Source organism: Prinia subflava, chromosome 8 (assembly GCF_021018805.1).
Source record: "Prinia subflava isolate CZ2003 ecotype Zambia chromosome 8, Cam_Psub_1.2, whole genome shotgun sequence".
In the NCBI taxonomy this organism is placed as follows: Eukaryota; Metazoa; Chordata; class Aves; order Passeriformes; family Cisticolidae; genus Prinia; species Prinia subflava.
The window spans coordinates 18532016-18556507 of record NC_086254.1 but is presented as its reverse complement, the minus strand read 5'-3'; the positions used below and the strand labels follow the sequence as shown (position 1 = coordinate 18556507).

Genomic DNA, 24492 nt, shown 5'->3' with positions numbered 1-24492 from the left:
CGAGCCGGGCACTAGAATAAATAAACTTTATTCTGGAGCCAGCCCCCCCCGTCCCCCCTCCCCGTCCTCCCCGTGCCGGCAGGGCCGGGCCCCCCATCCCCGCGAGGCCGGGACTGGCACCACCCTGTGCCCCCCACAGTCCCCTCCCCGCCTGGGGGGCCGGGGCAGGGCCCGCCCGGTGCCCCCCGACTCTAAATCCACTAAAATCTCAACAACAACAACAAAAAAAAAAGAATTTAATAATAATAAACCGGTGTGCCCCCCCCTCCCCCCGGCAGCGCCCGCCGTGCCCCCTCCACCTGCACAGGCCTAAAAACCCCTCCAAACTTTTACAAAGGTTTTAAAACGTATTTATAGATATTTATAGATATTTATATATATATACTTTGCTTTCTTTTTTTCTCTTTTAAATGACTCTGCTTCCTCGGTGTGCGGGGCTGGCCGGGCCCCCCCCGCGGACGGCCGGGGCGGGGGGGGGGTGGGGGTGGCTCGGTGGTCGCGATCCCGGTGGGTGCTGGTGCTGGTGGGGCCGGGGCGTCCCCGGGGCCGCGGCCGAGGTCCCCACGCCCCTGAAATGTGACTCAACCAACGCGCTGGGCCCGGGGCTGGGGGCGCTCCCCGCGGGGGCCGCTCCGGCGGGGGCTGCCGAGGAGTCCGCCCCGGGCGGGGGCTGCAGCCGGGCCGGGCGCGGGGGTTCCCGGCGTGCCGGGTCTGTCCTGGCGCGCGCCGGGCGCGGGTCACGGCGAGTGCGTGGCCGGGCTGCTGCGGTTGGAGCTGGGAGAGAGGCTGGGGCTGCAGCTGCCCGGGGGAGGGCCCAGGCTGCCCCCGCGGGGGCCGCCCGCCTGCCCCCCCAGCGTGTCCATGCCCTCCGAGTTCTCCAGCATCTCCTGGATGAGCGGCGGCATCGAGCCCGGGATCTCCATCTTCAGCGTGATCACCCGCTCGGCGCCTGCGGGAGGGTCGGGGTCAGCAGGGTGGTACCAGGAATTGGCAGGTTCAAAATGGCACACTGAAACTGGCACCCAAAGAAACAGCACCCAAAAAAAACCCAAAATGGCACCCACGAAAGGCACCCAAAAAAACCTCAAAATGGCACAGCCGAAAGGCACCCAAAAACAACCCAAAATGGCACCACCAAAATGGCACACTGAAACTGGCATCCCCAAAACAGCACCCTGAAAGTGGCACCCCAGAACCAATACCCCCAAAATGGCATCCAAGAAGTGACACTGCCAAAAGAGCACCCTGAAAGCATCACCCTCAAACTGACACCCCCAGCTTTGCTTCTCCCTGGGCACTGAGGACAGGGGACATGGTGGCATCCCCAGCATCCCTGGAAGATGACGGGTGTGTCCTCTCCTTCATCCTCTCTGGAGGATGCTGAGTGACCTGGACCCCCCAGTGTCCCCTGGATGCTCCCTCAAGACCCAAAGCCGCAGGAGCCTCACCCTTGGCGCTGATGCTGCGCAGGTCTGTGATCTTCATGAGCATCTTGGGGAACATGTGGGGCTTGTTGGGCCTCCTCTTCCTCACGTAGATCTTCAGTGCCTCCAGCAGCGGCTCCTGCAGCTTGTCCACCTTGTCAGGCTGCTCCAGGTCCTGGCGGTCTGGGGAGGGGGCACACAGTGGTTGGGGGGAGCAGCACATCCCCCTTGCCATCCTGTGGGTTCCCAGCTCCCACCGCTTGGGTTTTGTTTGGGGTCTCCTTGCTCAGCCACTGGGGGAGGACGGCCGGGCTGCACCGGGGGCCCGCGGGCGCCGGGTGAGTGCCCGTCCCTGCACCCACCTCCACAGATGAGGCAGATGGCACTGAGCAGCCCGGTCTCGGCGTCGTCCATCTCCAGCGGCAGCAGCTGGTTGGCGAAAGCGAAGACCAGGTCTGTGAGGGGCCCGAACCCCGCGTTGTGCATCTGCGTGCGGTTCAGCGTCAGCCCGTCCGAGAAGGTCATGGTGTCCTGCTCTGGCGTGTAGCGCGTGCAGATCCGCAGGATCTGGGGTGGGGCAGAGGGCAGGGGGCTCAGCTTGGTGTCCCCTTCCCATCCCTGTCCCCATCCCCGTCCCCGTGCTCACCAGGATGTCGAGGCAGGCGGCTTTGAGGAGGGTGATCTGGTCGGCGATGGTGAGCGTGGTGAAGCCGGGGAGCTGCTTGGCGAACTCCACCGTCTTGATGATGCACTTGGTGGACAACTCGCTGAACTTGTCCCACAGGTCGATGTCCAGGGACACGCGCTGCTCCGAGCTGTTGTTCTGTGGCGGGAGGTGGGGGATGAGGGCATGGGGGGGTGCACCCTCCCCAGCCCCCAGGAACCCCGGGACCCCAAAATGGCACACTAAAACTGGCATCCCCCCAAAAGGCACCAAAAAAACCCCAAAATGGCACCCCTAAAAGGTGCCAAATACACCACTCACCGTAGTGTATTTGCCGAGCTGGCAGAGCGCGGGGAAGGTCTCCTGGTGGGCTTTGCGCACCTTCTCGATGAGCTCCTCCACCTCGGGTGTGATGATGTAGCTCTCCGAGCACTCCGGCTTGGGCACGTCCTTCTTCTTCTTGTTTCGGTCATTGCGGACGGCTGCAGGAATGGCAGGGTCACTGTCACCTGTCCCCAGTGCCACCCAGACCCTGCCTCACCACGCCCTGCCCCTCAGGGCAGGATGGGGACCTGCCACCAGCAATGGGCTCAGCTGTAGTGACAAGCTCCCAGCAGAGCCAGATTCCTTTAAACAACCCCCAAGTCATTAGGAGCAATTAGGGGTGCAGTTAGACCCTGCACCCCTGGGGGGCCCACACCCCTCACCAAGGGGACAGTGCTCTGCAAAGCCAACACATCAGAGAGGGACTCTGGGGACACAGAATGGCAGCTGAGCCACTGGGTGAGGGGCATGGGAGGGACCCTGGAGGTGGCAGCTGGGAAGGGGGGAGCAACTGGCAGGACCTCCCCCAGCCCTGCAGGGTTCAGCCTCTGTGGGCTGAGACCCCTCTTAGATGCAGGGTGAGCCCCTGGGATGTTGAACCCTCCTGGCAGTTCCTGGCCCCCCAGGCTCTGCCAGCTCCTCCCAGGGGTCCCAGGCCCCCAGGGGTTGGCAGATGGGGCAGGACTCGGGGAGGCAGCTGTGCCTCAGCAGCCCTGTCCCCCGGGCACCCACCGCGGGGGCACAGCCGGGCACCATGACAACTGCCAGCAGAGCTGGGAGGCCTCGTCAGCGTCATTTATCTCTGACACCATCAATCATGTGTTGCCCGGGCAACTGCCAGGCTGTGACACAATCCCAGGGGGTCCCCATCCCCCTCGGGCCTCGCTGGGCACACGGTGGGGGCTGCTGGGATGGCCCATCACACCCAGAGCCCCTTGACCAGGACACCAGGCAGGGCCTTCCCACGCCACCCCTGATCTTCATCCCCATCCCCACCCCTGTCCCCATCCCCATCCCCACTCACACTCCTTGGACATCCCGACTTCGAAGCACTTCTGGAGCCGGCAGTACTGGCACCGGTTGCGCGTCACCTTGTTGATGATGCAGTTCTTGTCCCGGTGGCACGTGTACACCATGTTCTTCTGGATGCTGCGGCGGAAGAAGCCCTGGGGACCCCGCGCGCCCCGGTCAGCGCCGGGCATGGGGACCCCGAGCACCCCGAGGACCCCGGGGGGCCGTGGTGGCATTGGGGGCTGGTGGCAGCGCTCACCTTGCAGCCCTCGCAGGCGCTGACCCCGTAGTGGTACCCCGAGGACTTGTCCTGGCACACGAAGCAGGGCTTGTAGATGCGGGGCAGGGGTGGGGGCGACGGGGGGCTGGGCACGATCTCCTCCGAGCTGGTGCTCTGCGTCTCGACGGCTGTGGGGAAGGGGCAGCACTCAGGGCATGGAGCCCCCCCTGGGCAGGGACCCCCACCCAGCACCCCACGGCTGCTCCCCAGCTCCGGGGGTCCCGGCAGCCCCAGCCCCGCGCTGCCCAGCCCGGCCCTGGCGCCAGGTCGAGCGGGGCCAGCGGGGAGAGGACGCGTGCTGGGAAGATGCAACGTGACATTTCCAGGTCACGGAGACGATGTGGAATTCAGGCAGACAAAAAAAAAAAAAAAAAAAAAAAAAGGGAGAAAAAAAGCAAAGAAAAGGGCCGGGATCCCAGGAGCCCCCAGCCCAGGCAGCACTGCCAGCGGATGGGGGGAATGGAGGGTGCAGGGCCAGCTTGGAGGGGCCAGTGCCACACGCTCACTCACACGTGTGGGCACATGTACAGTGTGACACCTGCACATACAGGTGACCCCCTCTTGTACAGTGTGACCCCCATATATACAGGGTGACCCCCACAGCCCGAGGGTCACCCACTACCCCCACCCAAAGCAAGGTCCCCCCCAGGAGGGGACAGGCACAGTGACACTCCTTTGGCCACCCCGAGGTTCCCCAGTGGAGGACATCCCAAAGGGCAGCGCTGCCTTTGTCCCCATAACAAGCAGACCCTGGCCCTGGCAGCACAGGGGACACAGCCCTGCACCTCAAAACCTCATGGAACGTGCCTGTTCCCCTCCTGCACTCCAAAACCTCGAGGCACATCCCTGTGGCATCCCAGAACAGCCCTGTCCCCCAGGACCCTGCAGGAGGTGCCCAGGTCCCCCAGGTCAAGCCTTGGCTCCTGCCCTGGCACAGTCCGGGCAGGGGGGTGTTCAGTGCAGTTGGGGTGCACCCCCTGGCACAAGGGGGGCTCAGCATAGTGAGGTGCACCCCTGGCACACAGTACAGGGGGTTCAGCACGGTCAGGGTGCACCCCTGGAGCTGGGGAGGGGCTCAGCACAGTCGGGGTGCACCCCCGGCGTGGGGCGCAGCCAGGCAGGGGTTAAGCACTCCCCGGCTTCTCCGGGATGTTTGCGAATGTTTTTCTGCAGCAGAGCCAAGCGAACCAGTCAAACAGGATATTAAAGGCCAGGCCCGGCGGGGGAGCCCGGGCCCCCCCCGCCCCGCCGGCCCCTGCACCCCAAAAAGGGCCCCAGGGCCGCCGGGGTCCCCCCGGGGCCGGGGAGCCACGAGGAGCCCCAGCCAGGGACACCCAACCCGGAGAAGGGCCCCAGTGGAGTGGGGGGTTTTGGGGAGAGAGGGGGGGAGGTCCCCAGCCCGGCAGTGCCATGGGCCACTCGCCAAAGGCCACGGGATGGGGCCAGGGAGGGGACGACAGGACAAAGCCACCCCTGACGCTTGTCCCCAGGCGCCAACGGGGACGGGGAATGTGCGGGGTGTGACAGGAGCATGCGGGGCAGGGAGAGGAAGACGTGGGGTGGGATTTGAGGTCACGGAAATGAGTGTGTAAGGTGGGATATGAGTGTGTAAGGTGGGATACGAGTGTGTGGGGTGGGATACGAGTGTGTGGGGCACACGGGGAATGTGTGAGGTGGGATTTGAGGGCACGGAGGTGATTGTGCAGGGTGGGATTTGAGCGTGTGGGGCACTGTGCAAGGCGTGTGTGGTGGGCTGGGAGGGTGCAGGGAGGGATGTGAGTGTGCAAGGTGGGATACGAGGCTGCGAGGTGGGATGTGGGTGTGAGGGGTGGGACACAGGGTGCGGGTGGGACGCAGGCGCGGGGGCGAGCGCCGGGCAGAGCTCCCGGGCTGAATAAATCACCGCTGCCACTCGAGGGAGCGGAGCCATTAAAGTGACTGAGCGAACGTCGTCTATAATTTATCGCCTCTTTTATATAATTTAAGAACTTCCTCGTGGAGAGCTGCACTCACAAAACGCGGATTTGACAAGATTTTGATGTGCTGGGTGCGGAGGGGGGAGGGGACCCAGCTCCCTCCGCGTCCCTGCGCTGGCAGAGCTGCGCCAGCACCCCGGGAATCCCCTGCCACCCCCGTCACCAGCCAGAGGACCACGGTGCCACCGCAAAGGGGACACGGACACAGGCACAGCTGCCAGCCTGGCCAGGTCCCCGGGAGCCCTCCTCATGGCAGCATCAGGGCTGGCTGCCCCTCACGCCCCTGGGGGGCACGGGGAGGGCACAGAGCAGCACCCAAAGGTGCTGAGCAGGGCAGCATGGGTGCCCATCTCCCCTGCTGGAACGGGGCTGGGTGACGCGGTGCAGTTGGGGACACGGTGGACCCCAATGCCCGGGCTCATCCCAACCCCCAGCAGCAGAGGGAACCCCGCTGTCCCCCCCGGCCGAGGCGGCGGAGCCCGGCTCCAGCTGCAGACCAGATGCTGCGGCTCCGCCAGATCCCGGGTGAACGCCGAGCGCGCCGCCCCCGCCCGCGGCCCCGCCGGCTGCTTCCTGCCCGCGCCGGGGGACCCCGGGGCACCCCGACACCCGCACCCCCGCCCTGGCGTGGGAAAGCGCCTGCGGGGACACCCCGTGTGCCAGGGCCCCGCGGGGACAGCGGCCTCCGCGCCGCCAACACCCCGACACGCTCCGGGACAGAGCCCGCCCGGAGGAGCGGGGAGGGCAAGGATGGGGGGACGGGAGAGGGGAGTCCACTCGAGGGTGGCAGCGGGGGGCACCGGGGGTCCCCGCACAGCCCGGCGTGGTGGCAGTGCCGTGCCAGGGGTCACAGCCCCCCACGGGAGAGGGGAGGCCCACCCAGGGCTTCCTGCGTGCCCCGAATTCCTGCGCCTCTGCAGGAGAAGGGGGAGGGAGGGAAGGGGGTGCCGGGGACCCTGAGCCGTGGGGTGCCCGATCCTGCTCAAGTGCCACCGGCCACGGGGCTCAGCCCACCGGGCACCGCCTGGTCCCAACGGGGCATCCTGCCCAGGACCCGGTGTCTGCCCCCTGCCAGCACCAGGGCCTGGCGTCCCCAAAACCCCGACACACCCATCTGTGACCCACGGCTTTCGCAAGGCCATGTGAGGCCATCATGTGCCCAGCGCGGGGGGGTGCCACGCACAATCCAACCCCACGTACCCCTCGCACACCCCCACGGAGTTCCAAAAACCCCCGACAGCACAGGGCTCCACGGGGCAGGGGCTTCCCACTGTTATGGTGGGCTCCTACAAGATCTTCCACCAGCCTCAGGAGCTGCCTCGAGTCTCCATTTCCCCATGGTGGCAGCCCCAGTCCTCCTTGGGGGTGTGGGTGGGCTCCCCGTGCTCCCCCAAGCAGCTCCGGCTCCTGTGCCAGCGCAGCACACCCCGCCGGGCAGGGCAGTGCCGTGCCACGCTGGGCCAGCTGCCAGCACCGCGGGGCCAGCGGGCACAGCCGCAGCTGGCTCTGAGGAAACTGAGGCACAGCACGGCTGCCCCGACACCGCTGAGCCCTGCCCGGGCTGGCACCCCCGGGCTGGGGAGACACGGCACCTCGTGTGACGTCGGGAGCAGGGCACAGAGCCAGGGAGTGCTGCCAGCGCCCGGCGCCCATGCGCTCGCCAGGTCACGGTCACCGTGACCGGTGCCCCGAGGTGCCCCAGCCAGGGCAGGGGACCCACGGAGAGTGGACGCTGGCCCCCGCAGGACTGGGGGGCACAGAGAGGGGACAATGGCCCCCAGCTGCCCTGCTCAGGACAGTCAGAGCCGGGGGAGCCCTGCGCTAAGAGGAGGAGCCCGGGACCCCCCTGCCCCACCCTGCCCGAGCGAGGCCTCAGGGGCAGCCCCCACCCTCACAGAGGCAGCGGGAGCCCCCGCATGTCCCCAGCGCAGACAAAGGCCCCTCGGCCGCGCTCGGTGCCAGCGCAAAGGTCGAGCAGCCCCGAGACAATGAGGGGAGTGAGACCGGGGGTCCACGGCCACACAGCCTCTGCACAGCGCTGGCCACGGGCACGCTGCCATGGGCCCCCGCCCTTATCGGGGTGAAAGTCCCACGGAACCCGGCTGGACTTTCCCTGGGCCGTTCTGGTGGCCCCTGGGTGCCAGGGCAAGGGCTGCCCACGGCGGGGTCACGGGACTCCTCCAGCCCCCCCAAACCTCACTCGGCGAGGGCACAAACCGCGGCAGGGCTCCACATCCCCCGGGGGAACAGCTCCCAGGCTGGCCGGCGCTCAGAGTGTGCTGCCCGTGCCCCCCCGCCGCCCATCCCGGCACGGCGGTGTCCTCACGCCCTCCGTGCCCCCCCCTGCACAGCTCATGGGGGGGACAGCGGGCCGTGACCCCTTCAGGGACATAAGGCAGCCGGAACAGGACTGCTCCGGCCCCAATCCACACCCAGGACCCCCCGGCCCAGGGGGACCTCCCGATCCGCTGCAGGGTGGGGGCCCAGGCTGGGGCTCCCCCGCGCCTGGGCAGCAGCGGCGGCTCCGTCTGTAGTTAATTGGATTTTCCCGGAGCCTTTATCAGGAGAGAGCGAAATTCCCGAAGGAGCCGGCGCTGCCCGGACCCCGCTGCGGGAAGAGGGGGGCGAGATGCGACCCCCCCTGCCTCCCTTCACCGACCTCGGCCCCGAGGTCCCGCCTGCCCCCGAAATAGGGCAGGGGGTGTTTAAAGAGCCGGTGGCTTCTGCGCATGGAGCTGGGGGGAGGAGGCTGAGGGGGCTGAGCCCCGCACTCTTCCAGGACCAGCTCAGCCCCCCGCCCACAGCCAAGGCCCCCGCACCCATCCCCGCACCCCGCACCCATCCCCGCAGTCCCCCCCCGCACCCGCCCGGGTTTCGGGGCCGCTCTCCCCGGCCCGATGCGACGGAGGGGGCCCGGTCCGCCCCCGGTGCGCAGGTACCTACAGCGGCCGGAGCTGCTCCACGGCGGGGGGCGGCAGCCCCGGGGGCCCGGCCCGTAGAAATCCATGCGGAGGAAGGGGCCGGGGGGCAGCCCCGCCACCGCCGCGCCCTCGTACATGGTCCCGGGGCGGCGGGGGCGGCTCCCCCGGCCGGGGCGGCCCCGGGCGGTCAGTGCCCCCCCCCGCGCCCCCGGGGCGCCCCGCGCCGCGCTGCCATCGCCCCGCGGAGCGGCCCCGCCGCTCGCTCCGCGCCCGAGCGGCGGGAGGAGGAGGAGGAGAAGGAGGAGGAGGAAGAGGAGGAGGAGGAGGAGGCGGGGGGAGGGGAGGAAGGCGCAGCCCCGCCGGCTCTGCGGCTTCGCCAGCCCCGGTCCCTCCCGGCACCCGCCGCCTCCCCGCGCTTAACCCGCTCCGCGCCGCGGGGCCGCCCCGGCACCCGCGCGCAGGGGGACACGGACACGGGGCACGGACACGCGGGGGGCACGGACACGGGGCACGGACACGCGGGGGGCACGGACACCAGGCACGGACACGCAGGGGGACACGGACACCGGGCACGGACACGCGGGGGGCACGGACACCAGGCACGGACACGCGGGGGGCACGGACATGCGGGGGACGGGCACGGACACGCAGGAGAGGAATGGACACGCGGGGGGGGCACGGACACAGGGTACAGACAAGCACATGCGGGAGGAGGGGGCACGGACACCGAGAGGGGCACAGACATGCAGGGGGTTAATAGACATGGTGGGGGCACGGACACGAGGTGACACGGATACATGAGGTGACACGGACACGTGGTGGAGAAATGGACACACGGAGAGGGCACGGACACGCGGGGGCAAAGGGGCACGCAAGGGAACACGGACACGGAGAGGGACGCGGACACACGGGGGCAGCGCCACGCGGGAGCGAAATGGGGAGGGGCTCAAGGCGGGGCTGGGGGTCCCGGGGGCTGCCCGGAGGAGATGACGGGGGTCCCGGGGGTCCCGGGGGCTGCCCGGCGGCCGCGGCTCATTTGCCTAATGGGATGCGGGTGAACTGCGGGTGAACCCGCGGGAAGGGCTCACCTCGGCCTGACCCTCACCCACCCCCCCGGGGGGGATGGTGGGTCTCTGTACATGCATGTGCATGTGTGTTCATGCATGTTCCCAGTGCATGACGCATGTCTACATCCCTGCTGCAGAGGGGCCACGTGTGCTCCCGCTGCACAGACACATGGGGAGGTGCGTCTGCCTGTGCAGGGCAGCCTGTGTGCACACACGTGTGTGCATTTGTCCTGCACACACACGCACATGTGTGTGACACCGTGTCCCACTGAGCACGGCAGCAGCTGAGTATGTTAGCACACGCGTGTGTGCACAGCCTGCTCTGTGTGTGCGTGCACATGCGTGTGCTGGCATGTCACCCATGCAGGGCAGAGAACCATGTGCCACCACTCCCCACCACACCACCCCCTCACACAAGCCGCTGCTGAAGCTGACACCACAAACCCGGGGACCCCTGAGTGGTGACAGCGCTGGCAGTGCAGAGCGGGGACGGTCACACGCCAAGGACAGGCCCCGGGGGTGCCACTTCCCGCCGCAGCCATCCCCGTGCTGCACAGCGGGCACGCCACGGCACCCACGCTGCCCAGCCCCGGGGTGCCTGTGGAGGGAGAGGAGCTCCACTGACCCCCCAGCTGGGCCTTGCCATGGGCAGCAGGAGCACACGCGTGTGCATGGCTGGACACGGGCGGGAGGATGCGGGCGCTGCCGCACACATCTGCGTGTCTGCGGCGTGTGGCTCTGTGACCATGTGCATGCCAGTGGCTGTGTGCATGCATGAGGCTCTGTGACTGTGTGTGTGTGCATGCATGTTACTGTCCTGTGTGCACGTGTGGCTGTGCATGTGTGGTTGTACATGTGTGGGGCTGTGCACGCATGTGGCTGTCTCTGCATGGATGGCTGTACACATGTGGCTGTACATGTATGGCTGTACGTTTGTGTGGCTGTGCACATGTGTGGCTGTCTGTGTGGCTGTGCACATGTGTGGCTGTACATGTGTGGCTGTGCACATGTGGCTGTACATGTGTGTCCGTATGTGGCTGTGCACACGTGTGACTGTCTCTCTGTGTGTGGCTGTGCACATGTGTGGCTGTACATGTGTGTCTGTCTCTGTGTCTGGCTGCACATGTGTGTCTGTCTCTGTGTGCGTGGCTGTGCACATGTGGCTGTACATGTGTGGCTGTCTCTGTGTGTGGCTGTGCATGCGTGTGGCTGTACATGTGTGTCTGTGTGTGTGGCTGTGCACCTATGTGTTTGTGCACACGTGTGTCTGTGCACACGTGTGTCTGTGCACACGTGTGGCTGTACACGTGTGTGCGGCTGTGCACGCGTGTCCGTGTCCGTGTGTTCGTGCGGGGCTGCGCAGCGCGGCAGCGCCTGTTTAAATAATAATGGCAAGTCGAGGCTTTGCTTAGCCAGCAGGTTTCGAACAAAAGCCCAGCGCTGCTCCAACTTCCTGCAGCGAACATGACAAATGTCTGCTCTGACTCATTTACCAGCGCTGGAAAGAATGTGGCTGCGATGGAGGGGACGGAGGGGACGGCGCAGGGGACGCGGGCGGTGGCACCGCGCGGCCGGGCCGTGCCGGCGGCCGCCCCGACGGGCAGCGCTTCCCATCCCGCAGCGCTTCCTGCACCGCTTCCCGCATCCCTGCCCGGCCCGCATCCCCTCCCGGCCCGCGCCGGCGGCAACAGGAAGAAACAGAGATTTAAAAAAAAAAAAAAAAAGAAAGAAAGAAAAACACCAGCAAAAAGACACAACACCTTCGTTCCAGAGCCAAGAGGAACTGGGCGAGGGGACACCCCTCACGCAATCCCGCGGTGTGAGGGGGACAGGGACACCCCGCCCTGAGCCACATCCCACCGGCAGCCTGGAGACACGAAAACAGGGCCCTTCCAGCGACATTGCCAGCCCCGCATCCTCCTGGCCCCACTCCCCGAGCGATGCTCCGGGGGGACAGAGATGCCTCCAAAAGATGCAAACCCAACCCTACTGCCCATGGGGACCCCACGGAGGACCCTGCGTCCCCGCAGGGGATGGTTTTGGGATCACAGGGTCACAATCCCCACGGACAGGGACACCCGGAGCCTCCGCACAAACCCCCCCAGCCCAGCCCGGGGTGCTGGCCGCAGCCCTTCCCCCACAGCCGCGCCGGCACCTCGGGGCCCCGCAGCCCCCCGCCCCCCCCCCGGGCCCCGCAGCCCCCCTCTCGCCCGCCCACTTCAAAAGACCCCATTTATCCCCTTCAGCCGCTTTTGAGCCCGGCGAATTCCCGGCTGGAGCAGGCGGCTCCCCCCGGCCCCTGACAGTGATAGAGAACCTCCGCCTAATGGGCTTTCCCAGGCTGGGGGCCCAGCGCCTCATCAATCTTCCCCGGGCAGGACTGGGGGGGCCGGGGGTCCCCAGCACCGCACCCCGCGGGGCTCCCCGGCCACTGCCCCGAGCGGGGCCCCCCGGCCCGGCGGGCCCCCCCCGGCCCCGGCCCCCGGCCTGCAGGGAGCACGTTTTGCTCATTAATTTTTAAAAATTAATTAATTACGGGGCGCTGCGGGGGAGCGGCTGCGGCGCGAGGAAACCGGAGCCAGCGGGTAGGGTGACAGGCCAGGCCGGGCGCGGGGCCCCCCGTCCCGGCGGCCCGGAGCGGGGCCGGGGGGGCGCGGCTGCAGCAGGGGCTGGGCAGGGGTCCCGCAGCCCCCAGGCCTGGGAATCAGGGCTCGGGAGGGGCTCGGGGGGGCGGCTGCAATGGGAGCCCCTCGCCGACCCCCGAGACACGGCACGGGCCAGCTCTGGGCAAGGGGAGGGGACCTGCAGGGACAGCGAGGCGCCACTGAGCCCCCGGGGATGGGGATGAGGGCACAGGCACAAGCCAGCACCGCCACACACACCAACACGCGTGTACGCACCTGGCACAGGGACACGGGCAAGCCTGCTCTGTGTGTGTCACCAATACACAGGCAGAGAGGGCACTGACACACACACATACATGTGATACAGCCCCAGGTGTGCACACACAGGCACAGCGGGCACTGACACACACACACGACACAGCTCTAGGTGTGCACACACAGGCACAGAGGGCACACACACACACACAGATACACATGTGACACAGCCCCAGGTGTGCACACACAGGCACAGCGGGCACTGACACACACATGTGACACAGCCCTAGGTGTGCACACACAGGCACAGAGGGCACACACACACACACGTGTGACACAACTCTAGGTGTGCACACAGGCATGGACAGCACTCACACACACACACACGTGTGACACAGCCCTAGGTGTGGACACAGGCACAGAGGGCACTCACACTCACACACACACATGTGACACAGCCCTAGGTGTGCACACACAGGCACAGCAGGCACTGACACACACACACGTGGCACAGATGTGCACATCCTGCACAGCCCCAGGTGTGCACACACAGCTGTGCATGCACTGCCAGCAGCGCAGCGTGGACATGCAGCTCCGTGGACACGCAGCTCCACACACACGCACCCAGCCCACAGAGGGCACACGCGTGTACACCCACCGTGGGAGCACACACGTGCCCACACGCAGCTCCCAGCCCACCACATCCCCATCCCGGCAGCCACGGACCCGCTGGGCTGCCCAGTCCAATCCCAAATCCTGGGAGGGGCAGCTGCACCCCCAGCAGGGCCCAGCCATGCCCTGGGGCCGTGCAGCTGCAGCACATCTGGCGAGGGCCGGACACATGGTGAGGAGGGGGTGGCAGCCCCGGGCCCCCCGCAGGCAGGACACAGACACCAGAACCTCCCTGCACCGGGACCGAGAGCAGCAGCACCACGGGACACCCCAACATTGCAGGACCTACCCAAACCGAGCACCCACCCGGCTGTGTGAATGCCATGGGGGCAGCAAGACATGGTGCCCCCACCCCCTGCATCCCTCGGGCACCTAGCAGGGAAAGCCAAGGGGAAACTGAGGCACGATTCACCGCTCGGCCACCCGCCCTAGGACACCCTCCAGCCGCGCCCGTGGCCCTGTCCTCAGTGTCAGGGAAGGGGAGGACACAGGCGGCCCCCCCAGCCTGTTCCCACACGCCTGGAATGGCCCCAGAGCCAGCGCGGGGGAGTGGCCCCACCCGCCGACACCCAGTCGCTGAACTGGTCCCACTGGGTCCCACCGCCGCCGGGGCGGCTCCGGCGGGGGACAGCACCCAGGGCCGGCCCTGCCCGGACCTGCACCGGCCCCCGGGGCCAAGGACGGGCCGGGGGGGCCCCGCCACACCCCGACCCACGGGGTTCTCCCCGGCAGCTGGTGCCGCAGGGCACTCCTGTTGCAGGGAACAGGCACGGGCACCCACCACCGTGGGGCCGGGGTGAGAAGAGGTCCGGCAGCCACCCCACGGCATCCAGGGAAACTGAGGCACTCTGAGGGGTGCTGCTTCGGGGGGATCCCGGGTGGGAGCCCACTTCCAGTGGCTCCCAGCTGCCGTCGTGGCAGGCGGTGATTACCGGGGCCGTGATGGACGACCCTGTCACGGGGAAATGGGATCGGAGCAGCCGCGATGATGATTGTCCTCATCGCCTTCATCGCCTCCCCCACGGCGGCCCCGCCACCGGCGAACAAAGAACCACCACGGGGACACGGCACCCACTGGCACCTGGGCTGGTCACAGCGAGGGACAGGGACACTCCGGACAGGGCCCGCAGGCCATTAATAACCAGCATATAAAACAGCCACTAACGACGGCGGCCGCAATTAATGACACAACCCCACCACGGCCACTGACCACTCCCTGCCTCAGTTTCCCCAGCAGCAGCACTCACATGGGGGAAAAGCAGCTGGCATCATAGAACCCCCAAAATCAGCTCCCCACAGGTGTGGATGGGAGCAGGGAGACCCTCCCTCACCAGTGCCACTGCCCCAGGGACACGTTATGGACCACCCACACTCATGCTGGGGACAGAGGGGTCCCCACACACCCCCCCCAGCACTGGGGGCTGCCCCAGCCCCCGCAGGGCCGCGGTACTCACTGGCAGGTGACGGGGTGCTGTATCCACTGACGGGGAGCTGGTGCTGGATGCCAGCCAGGGTGCTGGGTGGTGAGAGCCCCCCCAGCATGTGTGGGAAGAAGAAGGCGTAGGGGGGCACGGGGTAGCCATTGAGGTGCCCCCCGCCCGGCGTGGGGCAGGAGCTGCTGTTGCTGGCCATGCTGGGGTCTCCGGTGCGGGGGGCTCTCAGGTGCGGGGTCCCGGGGGCGAGCAGGGCATGGGGCCCGCGGGTGCCCCGCTGCCGGGCTGTCCTCACAGCTGGCGCTGGTCCTGCGGCGCTGTGGGGGAAGCAGAGAGGGGCATTAGCAGAGGGGCTGGGACCGCTGACCCCCACCCCGCGGGGGCACCCACCAGCCGTGCCTCAGTTTCCCCAGACCCCCCCCCGGGGCCACATCCCCTCCCGGCCCCAGGAGGGCGCAGCTGGCCGGGCCTGGGGCTCTGTGGGGGATTAACGCCGATCCCCCCGATTAACGACACTGGGACGGCGGCACCGGCAGGCGCAGCTCGCTAATCCCAGCTTAGCTGAGTGGGGGGGACGGGGGACGGTGTGGGGACGGTCTGGGGACACTGTGGCCCCACAGGGCACCCCCGCCAGCCAAAGGCCATGCCACGATCCCAAACCTGCCCTGCCAGGCTAGACATGGGAGACGGGGCACACAGCAGGGCCTGGGGGCAGCAGCCCCTGCCCCAGCCTGGAGGATTGAGGGGCAGCTGGGGACGGCGGGGGGGGACACGGGCACACTGGGGTCCCCTGAGGACAGCGGCTCCGCTCCAGGCCGGCTCTGCCGTCACGGCCACGCTCTGCCCACCCCGGCTCCAGCGCGGATCTCGAGGGGGCTCAGCCTCAGAGGGAGGAGGGGGCTCAACCCCCACAGGACCAGCACCGGGGGGCTCAGCCAGCATCAAGGCTGGGCCGTGCCCGTCGAGACGCAGCCCCTGCCCCACGCCATGTGCCATGTGCCATGTGCCACGTGCCGTGTGCCAGCAGCTCCCAGGCCTGGCCGGTGGGCACGGACGCCTCGGCCCTGGCCAGCCGGGGGGCGGTGGGAAGGGGGGCGCGGGGCTTTCACAATCCCGGGCTGGCTGTTTATTTAAGTGCTGGCGCAGGGCCCGGCGGGGGCTGTTTATTTGCCGAGAGTGCTGGCTCCCGGCCCCGCGGAGGCGGAAAAGGATCCAGAGGAACAAGGCTGGGCCGCCCGGCAAGGCGCTGGGGAGGGGCCGGGATGGGCATGGCCCTGCCCGCCCCACCAGAACCCAGCTGGTTGCACCCATTGGAGGCAGGACCCCCGTTCTCCCAACTCACTGACCCACTGGGAAGCACCCATGGGGGTCTTGTCACCCATCAATGGCTGGATGGGGGGCACACCTCCCCCAGCACAGGGTGCCCCAGTGAGTGTGGGATTCCCACAGGCATTGCCAGGGCACGGTGCCGGACGCTGGCTCAGCACTGGACCGGGGACAGCCCTTGCATGGTGTCCACACATGGCACTGCAGGGACCCTGGGCTGAGGCGTGGGGGGCTGCCCATGGCCCCCCCGGCCAGGCCGTGGCCCCCGAGTTGTGCCGGCCAGGGGGAGCCAGGGGAGGGAGGCGCGGGAAGAACTGTTTATGTTTGCCGGTGCCAAGTGCTTGCTGGGCACCGTGCCAGCCGTGCCGGGGCCCAATTACTCAACCCGCTCAGGCCCCCCCACACACAACGCTGGCCAGGGACCGAGCGAGGCCAGCGCCGCCGGGCTGGTCACCGTGCACCCCAGTGACCCCCCTTCCCAATGCTCCACACCACCAGCAGTGGCCAGGAGGGTCCGGGGAGCGTGGCCAGCCCTGCTCCCATGGGTCCTGGTGGGCAGGAGGAGCTGCTGCCCAGAGCTCCCCTGGGACCATGTGCTGCCACAGCCCCCAGCACACAGCTGCTGCCCAGCTGGGGACTCATGGGCATCCCAAATGTGGGTTCTGACCAAGCTGCATTTCCAGAGCCTGCCAGGTCAGCAGCGTGGGGCCATGGCCATGCAGCCCCTCGGCAGGGCCCATGCTCACCCGCCCCAACGCCTTTTCCTCCAGTCCCTGCAGGAGCTGGACGAGGCCCGGAGCTTCCTGGAATCCAGCGCCTCGTTCCAGCCCCGGAAAACATTGCTGCAGGGCCCGGGCCAAATCCAGCCACGAGGAACCTCCCATCCAGGCCGGGGGTGGCCCCCGGGAGCGGATGGACAGACGCACGGACACGCAGATCCCACCATTCCCAGGGCCAGCAGCAGTGGGGCTGGTGGGAGATATAATTTGGGGGGCCATGGCTGGGGGGAGACACAGCTGGGGTGGGAAAATGCTGCACAAGCCACCATCCCACTGTGACCCCAAAGACAGGACAAAGCCCTCTCCAAAAATGTGTGCACAGCCAGACAGGCCAGGCAGCACTGGCACAGTTCCCCAAGAGACCCCTTCCAAAAAGGCAGCCCCCCAGTGTGACCCCCCCCAGGCTTGGTTCAGTGTCCACAGCCACGTCCAGCACAGCCAGCAAAGCAACCAGGATCCCACCAGCACGGCCACACTGCAACACCCCCTCCCCAGGGACCACCCCAGCCAGCGACACACCCAGCCCACCCTGACGCTCCCCAAAACCCCCAGTGCAGGCAGCACCCCAGCCTCGGCCATGTCACACCCCCAAACCCAGCTGTGCTTCCTGTCGGGGCACACGGCGATGGCAGCGCCAGCGCCCGGATGTGACACGGCCGGTGAGCGGGGGCACCGCCCTGACACCCCCCGCAGCGGGGGCCAGCGGGCCTGGGGGTGCCTGGGGGTGCCTGGCAGGGCAGCGGGCAGCGACCCAGCCCTTCCTGTCATGCCGGCGGGCACCGCGCTCCAGGCCGCAGCTTCCCCTTGCCACTCTCGATTCCCAGGCGGACAGGTTTCAGTTCAGTCCTGGCCCAGTTGTCACAGCCCCTGTCAGCCCAGACTCTCTCACCCTGCTCCCCTGCCACCCTAGAGTCAGTCACACCATTGACGTATCACCGCACTGACTAATGACCCCACTGACCTGCCACCCCGGGCCTTCGTCCCTGCTGCCATCGCAGGGTTCACCACCGCAGCATCCTGCGCTCCCCAAACCTGGCAGCGGCTGCTGGGGATGTCCCCCACCCTCACCAGAACGGGCAACGGGGACCCTCCCCGTGCCAGGCTGCCCCCACGGTGTGTGGGCAGAGCGGGGTTGCCGTGCTGGGGTACGGGGGCACAGGATGGCAGCCTCCGGGCAGGGCAGGAAGCGCCTGCGGAGCCACTGCGGTTGCAGCCTGCGGTTTCCTCGCTGGCAGCGGAGGCAGCCTGGGGTGGCCTCGCACGCGAGGCCAAGGGCCTGGCTGCCCCCGCTGCCCCCCGCCACCGCCGGCCCCTCTGGGCCCCCCGGGCAGGCCAGCGTTGTGCAGAGGTGGTGAGGAGCCCCTCTCACAGGGCTGCTGAGAGAGACCCTCTCCCCGTATCCCCCAGGCTCTCCACGGTGAGTCACCGTCACGTTTCTCACGTCCCCGGGCAGGCGTGAATCATGCCCAGCCTGCGGCACGGCCGGAGCCAGCGGCACACACTCGGCCAGGCAGCCTGCGCCCGAGTTTGTGCTGGCAACGGGAATCTGAGGATGCTGAGGCCAGTGCAGACCCCAGGACCTACATCCTACTCGCCGTGGCCAGCAGCCGACCCAGGGGCTTGCTCAGCCCCGCTGCAGGTCCCTGGGCAGCACTGCTGCTCCCGCATCCCAACACAAACTGCAAGGGACACCGAGCCACCACCACTCCCCCAGCACAGACACAGGGCCAGGGACACCACACTGGCCCACGGGGACGCTGTTTGTGCCACCAGGGATGGTGCCCATGCTGGCCTCTGCAGCCCACGGAGGCACATGGGCACCCTGGGCAGTCACTGCTGGACCTGCAGTGTGGGTCCTCACCCCAGCACCCCACATCTCGCTGCCGCCAGGAGCCACAAACTGAAATTCCACCTGTTGCGGCTGGGCCGACTCCGGTTACGCCGGGAACGCGCCGCTCCGGTTACACCTCCCGCACCCAGCACCAGACGCGCCATTCTTCTGCGGGAACAGGTGCCCCCGCCCCCGCCACGGCCCCTGGGATGGCCACAGCTGTGCCACACCGCCACCGGCACCGCTCCGGCCTGGCTGCACCGTGGCTGCCTCCAGAGGAGCAGGCCAGTCCCAAAGGTCCAGAGGTGTCCTGGCCAGCACGACCCACCAGCCCCTCACACTGCGGGCTGTCCCCACAGCACCCTGGGGACACACACCCACACCCACCACCGCCTGGCCATGGAGGGGACATCCCCAGGCACAGCCCAATTCCCACCCTGTATCCCAACCCTCAGGATGAAATCAGGAAACCACAGGCCCAGGGCTCAGCGTCCTGGAGTGCCCCATCCCAGGGGTCCCGGAGTGCCCCATCCCAGTTCCACAGGGGCTCCCGGGAGGCAGGGGGATGGTGCCCCGGCAGCCGCTCGCAGCAGTCCCGGTTGTTTTTAGCTGAGGCTGCGGCGGCAGCCGGCGCCCTGGGAATGGCGTGCCGGGAACAGCGCGGCCCCAGACAGCCCTCGCTGGCTCGGCGACAGCCGGCAGACAAGTGCAGCTGGCACGGGGCCGCTCGGGACACAGCGCGGGGGGACCCAGCGGGCAGACGGCTGCGCGGCACCCCCGGACACCGGGATTTGGTGGCACCGTGCCCCGAGCCTGGGCAGGCTCCCGGCAGCGGAGACCTGATGTACCTGGGGGGGCCCAAACTGCTCCACGCCGCGGCCACCGCGACCCACCGTGTCGCGCCCGGGCCGGCTGCGGGCGGGCGGGCAGCCGTGCGCTGCTGCCACGTCCCCTTGCCATGTCCCTTGTCACTGCCTGGCAGCCGGGGCTCAGCGGGGACAGCGGAGGCCACGGCGGGCGCACGCGGCCCCTCGCCGGGCCCTGCCACGAGCTACCCCCCGCTAAGCCGCCTCCAGCCGCAGGGAGATTAACCCATTTTCCGTAATCAGCACATGTGTCACCGCAGATATGATCGCACCCCCCGCGCTCGCTGTGCGCCCCCCCCGGGGCTGGCGCTGCCAGGGGGCCCTGCGGCACAGGGGTGCCCCGTGGCGTGGGGCACCTTGAGGCTCCAGGCACGCGCTGCAGGGGACTCACGGTTCCCACAGCCCTGACGTGCTGCAGCAGCGCCCCAAAAAGGGCTGGGGGGCCCCAGAGCCCGGCCAGCCTCTTCGTGGCAGCACTGGGAACGGCGCTGGATGTTGCCAGGACAGCAGCTCAGGGCACGGTGGCTCAGGGCACGAGCGGCCAAATGTGGCACGTTGTCACACCAGAACCTCCTGGATATAAATAGCTCTGGAGCGGCGGGATGGTGAATCCCAGCGCCGCAGGGCAGGCGGTGGCACGGCTGTCCCCAGGCTCTGTGGCCACGCCGTTGCTCCTGCCACAGGGACCGAGTGCAGGGACGCAGAGGATGTACGAGGACAGCTGGGTGAAGCCAGGCATCCCTGTGGGAATGGAGCAGCCGCAGGCATCAGGCAGTGCCAGATGAAGCACAGGGCACTGCCCTGCTCCTGCCATCCCACTGTCGGTGGCCGTGTCACCGTGTCACCGTGGAGGGCTGTGAGCAATGGGCAAAGGGGCCGGACACCCATCGGGACACCCACGGGCACCCCTGGTGCGAGCACCCACGGCAGCAGGCGCATCCTCGAGCCGCACCAAGGTCACCCCCAAGGGCAGGGTGGGGGCCCACGGGTGACATATGGCCCGGGAGCAGTGGCCGCGGGGCCGCTAAGCCACCGAGCCGTCACCCGCTAATCCCGGCGCAAGGACGCGGCGGGTGCTGCACCCGGAGCCACCAGCCGGTGCCTGCCCGGCTCCCCGGGGCAGGGGGACCGGCTTGGGGGACCCCCGTGTCCCCTCCGGCCCCCGCCGCGCTGCGGGGCGGCCCCTGCCACCAACGAGGTCAAAGGTCAGAGGAACAGATTTGGGGGATAGAGGCACAGATTTGTCACCGCACCGGCCCGCCCCAGCCTGGGGCGCTGCTCCCCGCTCCCGTAGGGGGGGGTCCCCCCTCTGTCGGGGTCGAGCAGCCGGGGGACAGCACCCCCATCCGCCCACTCCGCCCGGAGCCCGCGGGGCCCCCGCCGCCCCCGGCCCGGCCCCGGGCAGCTGCTGCGGGAGGGAAGCGGCGGTGGACGGTCCCTTCCCCGGCCCCGCCGCCCCCCGCCCGGCTCCCCCGGGCCCCCCCGCCCGCCGCCGCCCTGTCAGCCGCGCAGAGCGATGGCTTCCTCCGCCCGCCGGCCAGGAAACGGCGCAGACGCCGCTCCCGCCCCCCGGCCCCCGGCCCCCGCCGCCCCCCGCGCTCCCGGCCGCGCTCCCCCGCCGGGCCCCGGCCCCACCGCACCCCGAAAAGGGGAAGCGGCCCCGGCCCCCCCCCACCGCGGAAAGGTGGGGGGGAATGTGGCTGCGAGCACCGGCGGCCCAGGGGAGCCCGGTAATCCCGGAGAGGTCTCCCCAACACCGCGCTCTGTAGCGGTCTTCCGGTCCCCGGTGGGCTATAGGGGCTACCGGAGCCTTCCCGGAGCCCGCCCCGGGGTGGGGGGGCAGCGCTGCCGCTCGGGAGCGCCCCGGCGGTCGGTACCGGGAGAGGGAACTCCGGCACCCCCGAGCCCGGTGTAGGAGGCAGAGGCCAAAGCCGCAATCCCGAAGCCGCTGCGGCTCCGGTGCTCCCGGCAGCCGCAGCCCGGCGGAGTCCCTCCCCCGCTGCGGGAACCCCGGGATCACCCGTTACCGGAGGGGGATCCCCAGAGGCGGTACCGCAGCCGCATCAAGACCCTCCTTCCCAGCCCCGCTCCCACGGGTAGATCCAGAGCCCCCTCATTACCTGCTCACGGAGACTCCAACACCGAAATCCTTAAACCCGGGGAGTTCCCGGTGGTGGCTGCATGGCGGCGGCACCGGGAAGAAGCGGGGGGAAGGGGGGGGTTCGCCCCGGCTTAGAGGGGTGAGGGAGGGGTGGGGTGGGGGTTCCCGGGCGGGTTCACCGAGCGGCGGCCGCGGCCATTGCGAGTCATGTGCTCGCGGGGAAACTTTACCCGGGGCTGGGCCGGGCGGGGCGGCGGCGGCGGCGGCGGCGGCGGCGGCGGAGGGCGGGGGGGAGCGGCTGGAGGCCACGCCCCTCGTGTGGGACACGCCCCCGCTCCGCCCCGCCGGCCAATGGGGCGCGGGCGGGGGCGGGGCGGGGGCGGGGCCAGCGCTGCTTTGTAACTCTTTGAAGTCTCGAGAAAGCGGAAGGGGAGAAAGTGGGTGCGCGCGCCGCGCCGGCGGCGGGGCGGGGGGGGCTTTTAAAGGGGCCGCGCACCGCAACCTCGCTGCCCCTCTTACCCTTCTTCCCCCAACACTCACAGGAGGAGGTGCTCCAAAGCCCCTCCCCCCTCCCCAGCCCGCTTCCCTCTTCTCTGCCTCTGGATTCCCACCCCCCCGGGGCGAGGATTGGGGCACCCACATGAGGGAAAACACAGGGGTGCTCCAGGGGTGTAGGGAAGAGATGGGAAGAGACTCTGGGGGAGAGAGGGATGGGGAGTCCCTGAGCTGCTCCCCCAGGCTCAGAGGGGGAGGGCTGGGGGCACTTATGGCACCCTGGGGGTGTCGAGTGCCTGTACCCAGGGGGATTCCCTGCTCTGTCTGTCCCCGGAGAGATGCTGATCCTAGGAATGGAGACACGGACATGGACCCAGGCCACCCAGCCACATTCGGGGAGGCCAGAAAGGGCAGCCAAGGCCCTGCAGCCACCAGCACGGCCCTGTGGCACGAGGGCTGGCAGGGCAGTGGGGCAGGAGCTCCCCTGGGAAGGCACACATGTCAGGAGTGTAGGCAGCCTCAGCACACGCCCAGGGGGAGCCACACTGGCCCCCCGCCACCCAGGACACGCCTGGGTGCCTGTCAGAATCCCCCAGTGCCCACACAGGAGGGTGGTACCCACCAGGCCAATCAGCACATTCCCGTGCCTCAGTTTCCCCCGTGTGCTCACCAGAAGGAGTTTGGACTTCCCGGCCGGTCGTGGGCAGCCAGGCCGGGCTAACCCCAGCCCAGAGCAGCCGCTGGCCCCCTCCCCGCACACCGGGGCCCAGGCGCCGGCATGTGCTCAGCCCAGTGGAATGTGCCAAATCACTCCCAGATGTGCACGGCGGCCAGCCCGACCCCCCTCTGCTCCCACCGGGGACCCCCGAGCACAGCCCCCCGGGACCGAGCCCATCACCGGCCGCATCCCGCCCGGCCACGGGGCCCCGTCAGTGCCGCGGCGTCGCGGCCCCGAGGCCCGGCAGCGCCCCGGCAGCGGGGCGGGCAGGGCGGCAGCGGGTGCCAGGGCGCGGCAGGAGGTGCAACGAGGACAGGGTGGCCGCGTCCCCGTCCCGCTGAGGCCCCGCAGACCTGGCCCGGCGCGGGCGCGGCGGGGTCGTGCGGGGTCCTGCCCCGCACCCCCGGCCCCGGTGCCAGGCGGGAGCAGCCGAGCGGAAAGGGGCTGTCAGATGGAATCTGGGTGCCGGCGGTGACGGCGCGGCGGGAGGCGGCCGTGCCCGCCACGTGGCCGCTTATGTAAGGGAGAGTGCAAGGGAGGACAGCGAGGCAGCCGGGGCACCGGGGACACCGCCGAGGGGACACCGAGCCCCCGCCGCGCTCTCGGGCGGGAGCGCAGCCGGACACGGCGTTGCCCAGCCCCGTGGGCATGGCACGTGTGTGTGGGGACAGGGGACACGGACACGCGTGTGCTGGAGTGGGGGGACAGGACCCCAGCGGGCCCTCGGCCTCCCCACATCCGTGCTGGGTGTCCCCTCGGCACACTGCTCCCGCCACGGCACCGCCAGCCCGCCGTGACGAACGGCTCTGGCGGGAGCTCCGGCACCCACGCGCCTGGATCCAGCTGCGCCATCGATTTTTCATCCACTGCGGCAGAGTGGAGCTGGGGCTGGCACTGGCATGGCTGGGGGGGCTGTGTCCCCTGCACTGCCACGCTGTCCCCAGCCCCACACACACGGCCAGGACACCCCAGGGACAGTGGCAGGACTGGCAACCCTCACTGTGGGGTGCCCACCACAGCCAGTCTGGCCCAGATGTGGGGGTGTCCCCGTGCCCTGTGTGTGCCACTGTCACCTCACCCATCACCATGGGGGGACAGAGATGGAGCAGCCGTGGGGACAGAGGGAGAAGGATGCCTGCCTGCATCACCACCACGTCACTGTGGCCCCACACTCTGCCAGGCGCTTCCTTCCTGACGCTGTCACTCTGTGCCATGTCACCCTGTGCCATGGGGCTGCGTCACTCCCTGGGGCTGGCACGGGGCAGGATGTGGCTGCCGTGGTCCGTGGGGAGCTGCGGACCCCACACAGCCCGTGCCCAGCCCAGCGGGCAGGAAGATGCCGGTACCCGCTCTGCCCCAGAGCCTGGGGACAGGTGGCTGGGTCACGGTGCCCGCTGAGCCCCACGGCGTGGGGAGGGGCAGGGACAGGCTCCTCCAGGGCCCCTGACGTGGTGAGGGCACCGGGACACAGCCCAGAGCAGGCACAGCCTGGGCTGACCCCGGCGCCCGCCCGTGCCGCTGCACACGTCCGACACATGGCAGAGCCGGCTATAAATAGCGCCGGCAGCCAGGGCTGAGCCTGCTCGGGGCCCTCGGGGCTCCCAGATTCCCCCGTGCCCCCCCTGCCTCGGTTTCCCCACTGCTCCCCACGGCCAGCAGGGATTGACATGTCCCCACGGTGTCCCCTGGCCCTGCAACGGCAGAGAGAGGGGCTGCCCTGCTCGT

The 24492-nt window shown here is 68.8% G+C and overlaps 1 protein-coding gene across 1 annotated transcript; it reads right to left on the bottom strand.

Annotated features, from left to right (window-relative positions):
* Positions 1 to 321: 321 nt before the first annotated feature.
* RARA (retinoic acid receptor alpha) lies at positions 322 to 21721 on the bottom strand. The gene is given in 12 exon segments (XM_063403801.1): positions 322 to 611; positions 614 to 667; positions 670 to 800; positions 803 to 949; positions 1449 to 1607; positions 1787 to 1991; positions 2071 to 2247; positions 2410 to 2570; positions 3437 to 3578; positions 3683 to 3831; positions 14673 to 14968; positions 21574 to 21721. Coding segments are annotated over 11 exon segments (1533 nt in total). The 5' UTR covers positions 14851 to 14968; positions 21574 to 21721; the 3' UTR covers positions 322 to 581.
* Between the last annotated feature and the right edge of the window lie 2771 nt (positions 21722 to 24492).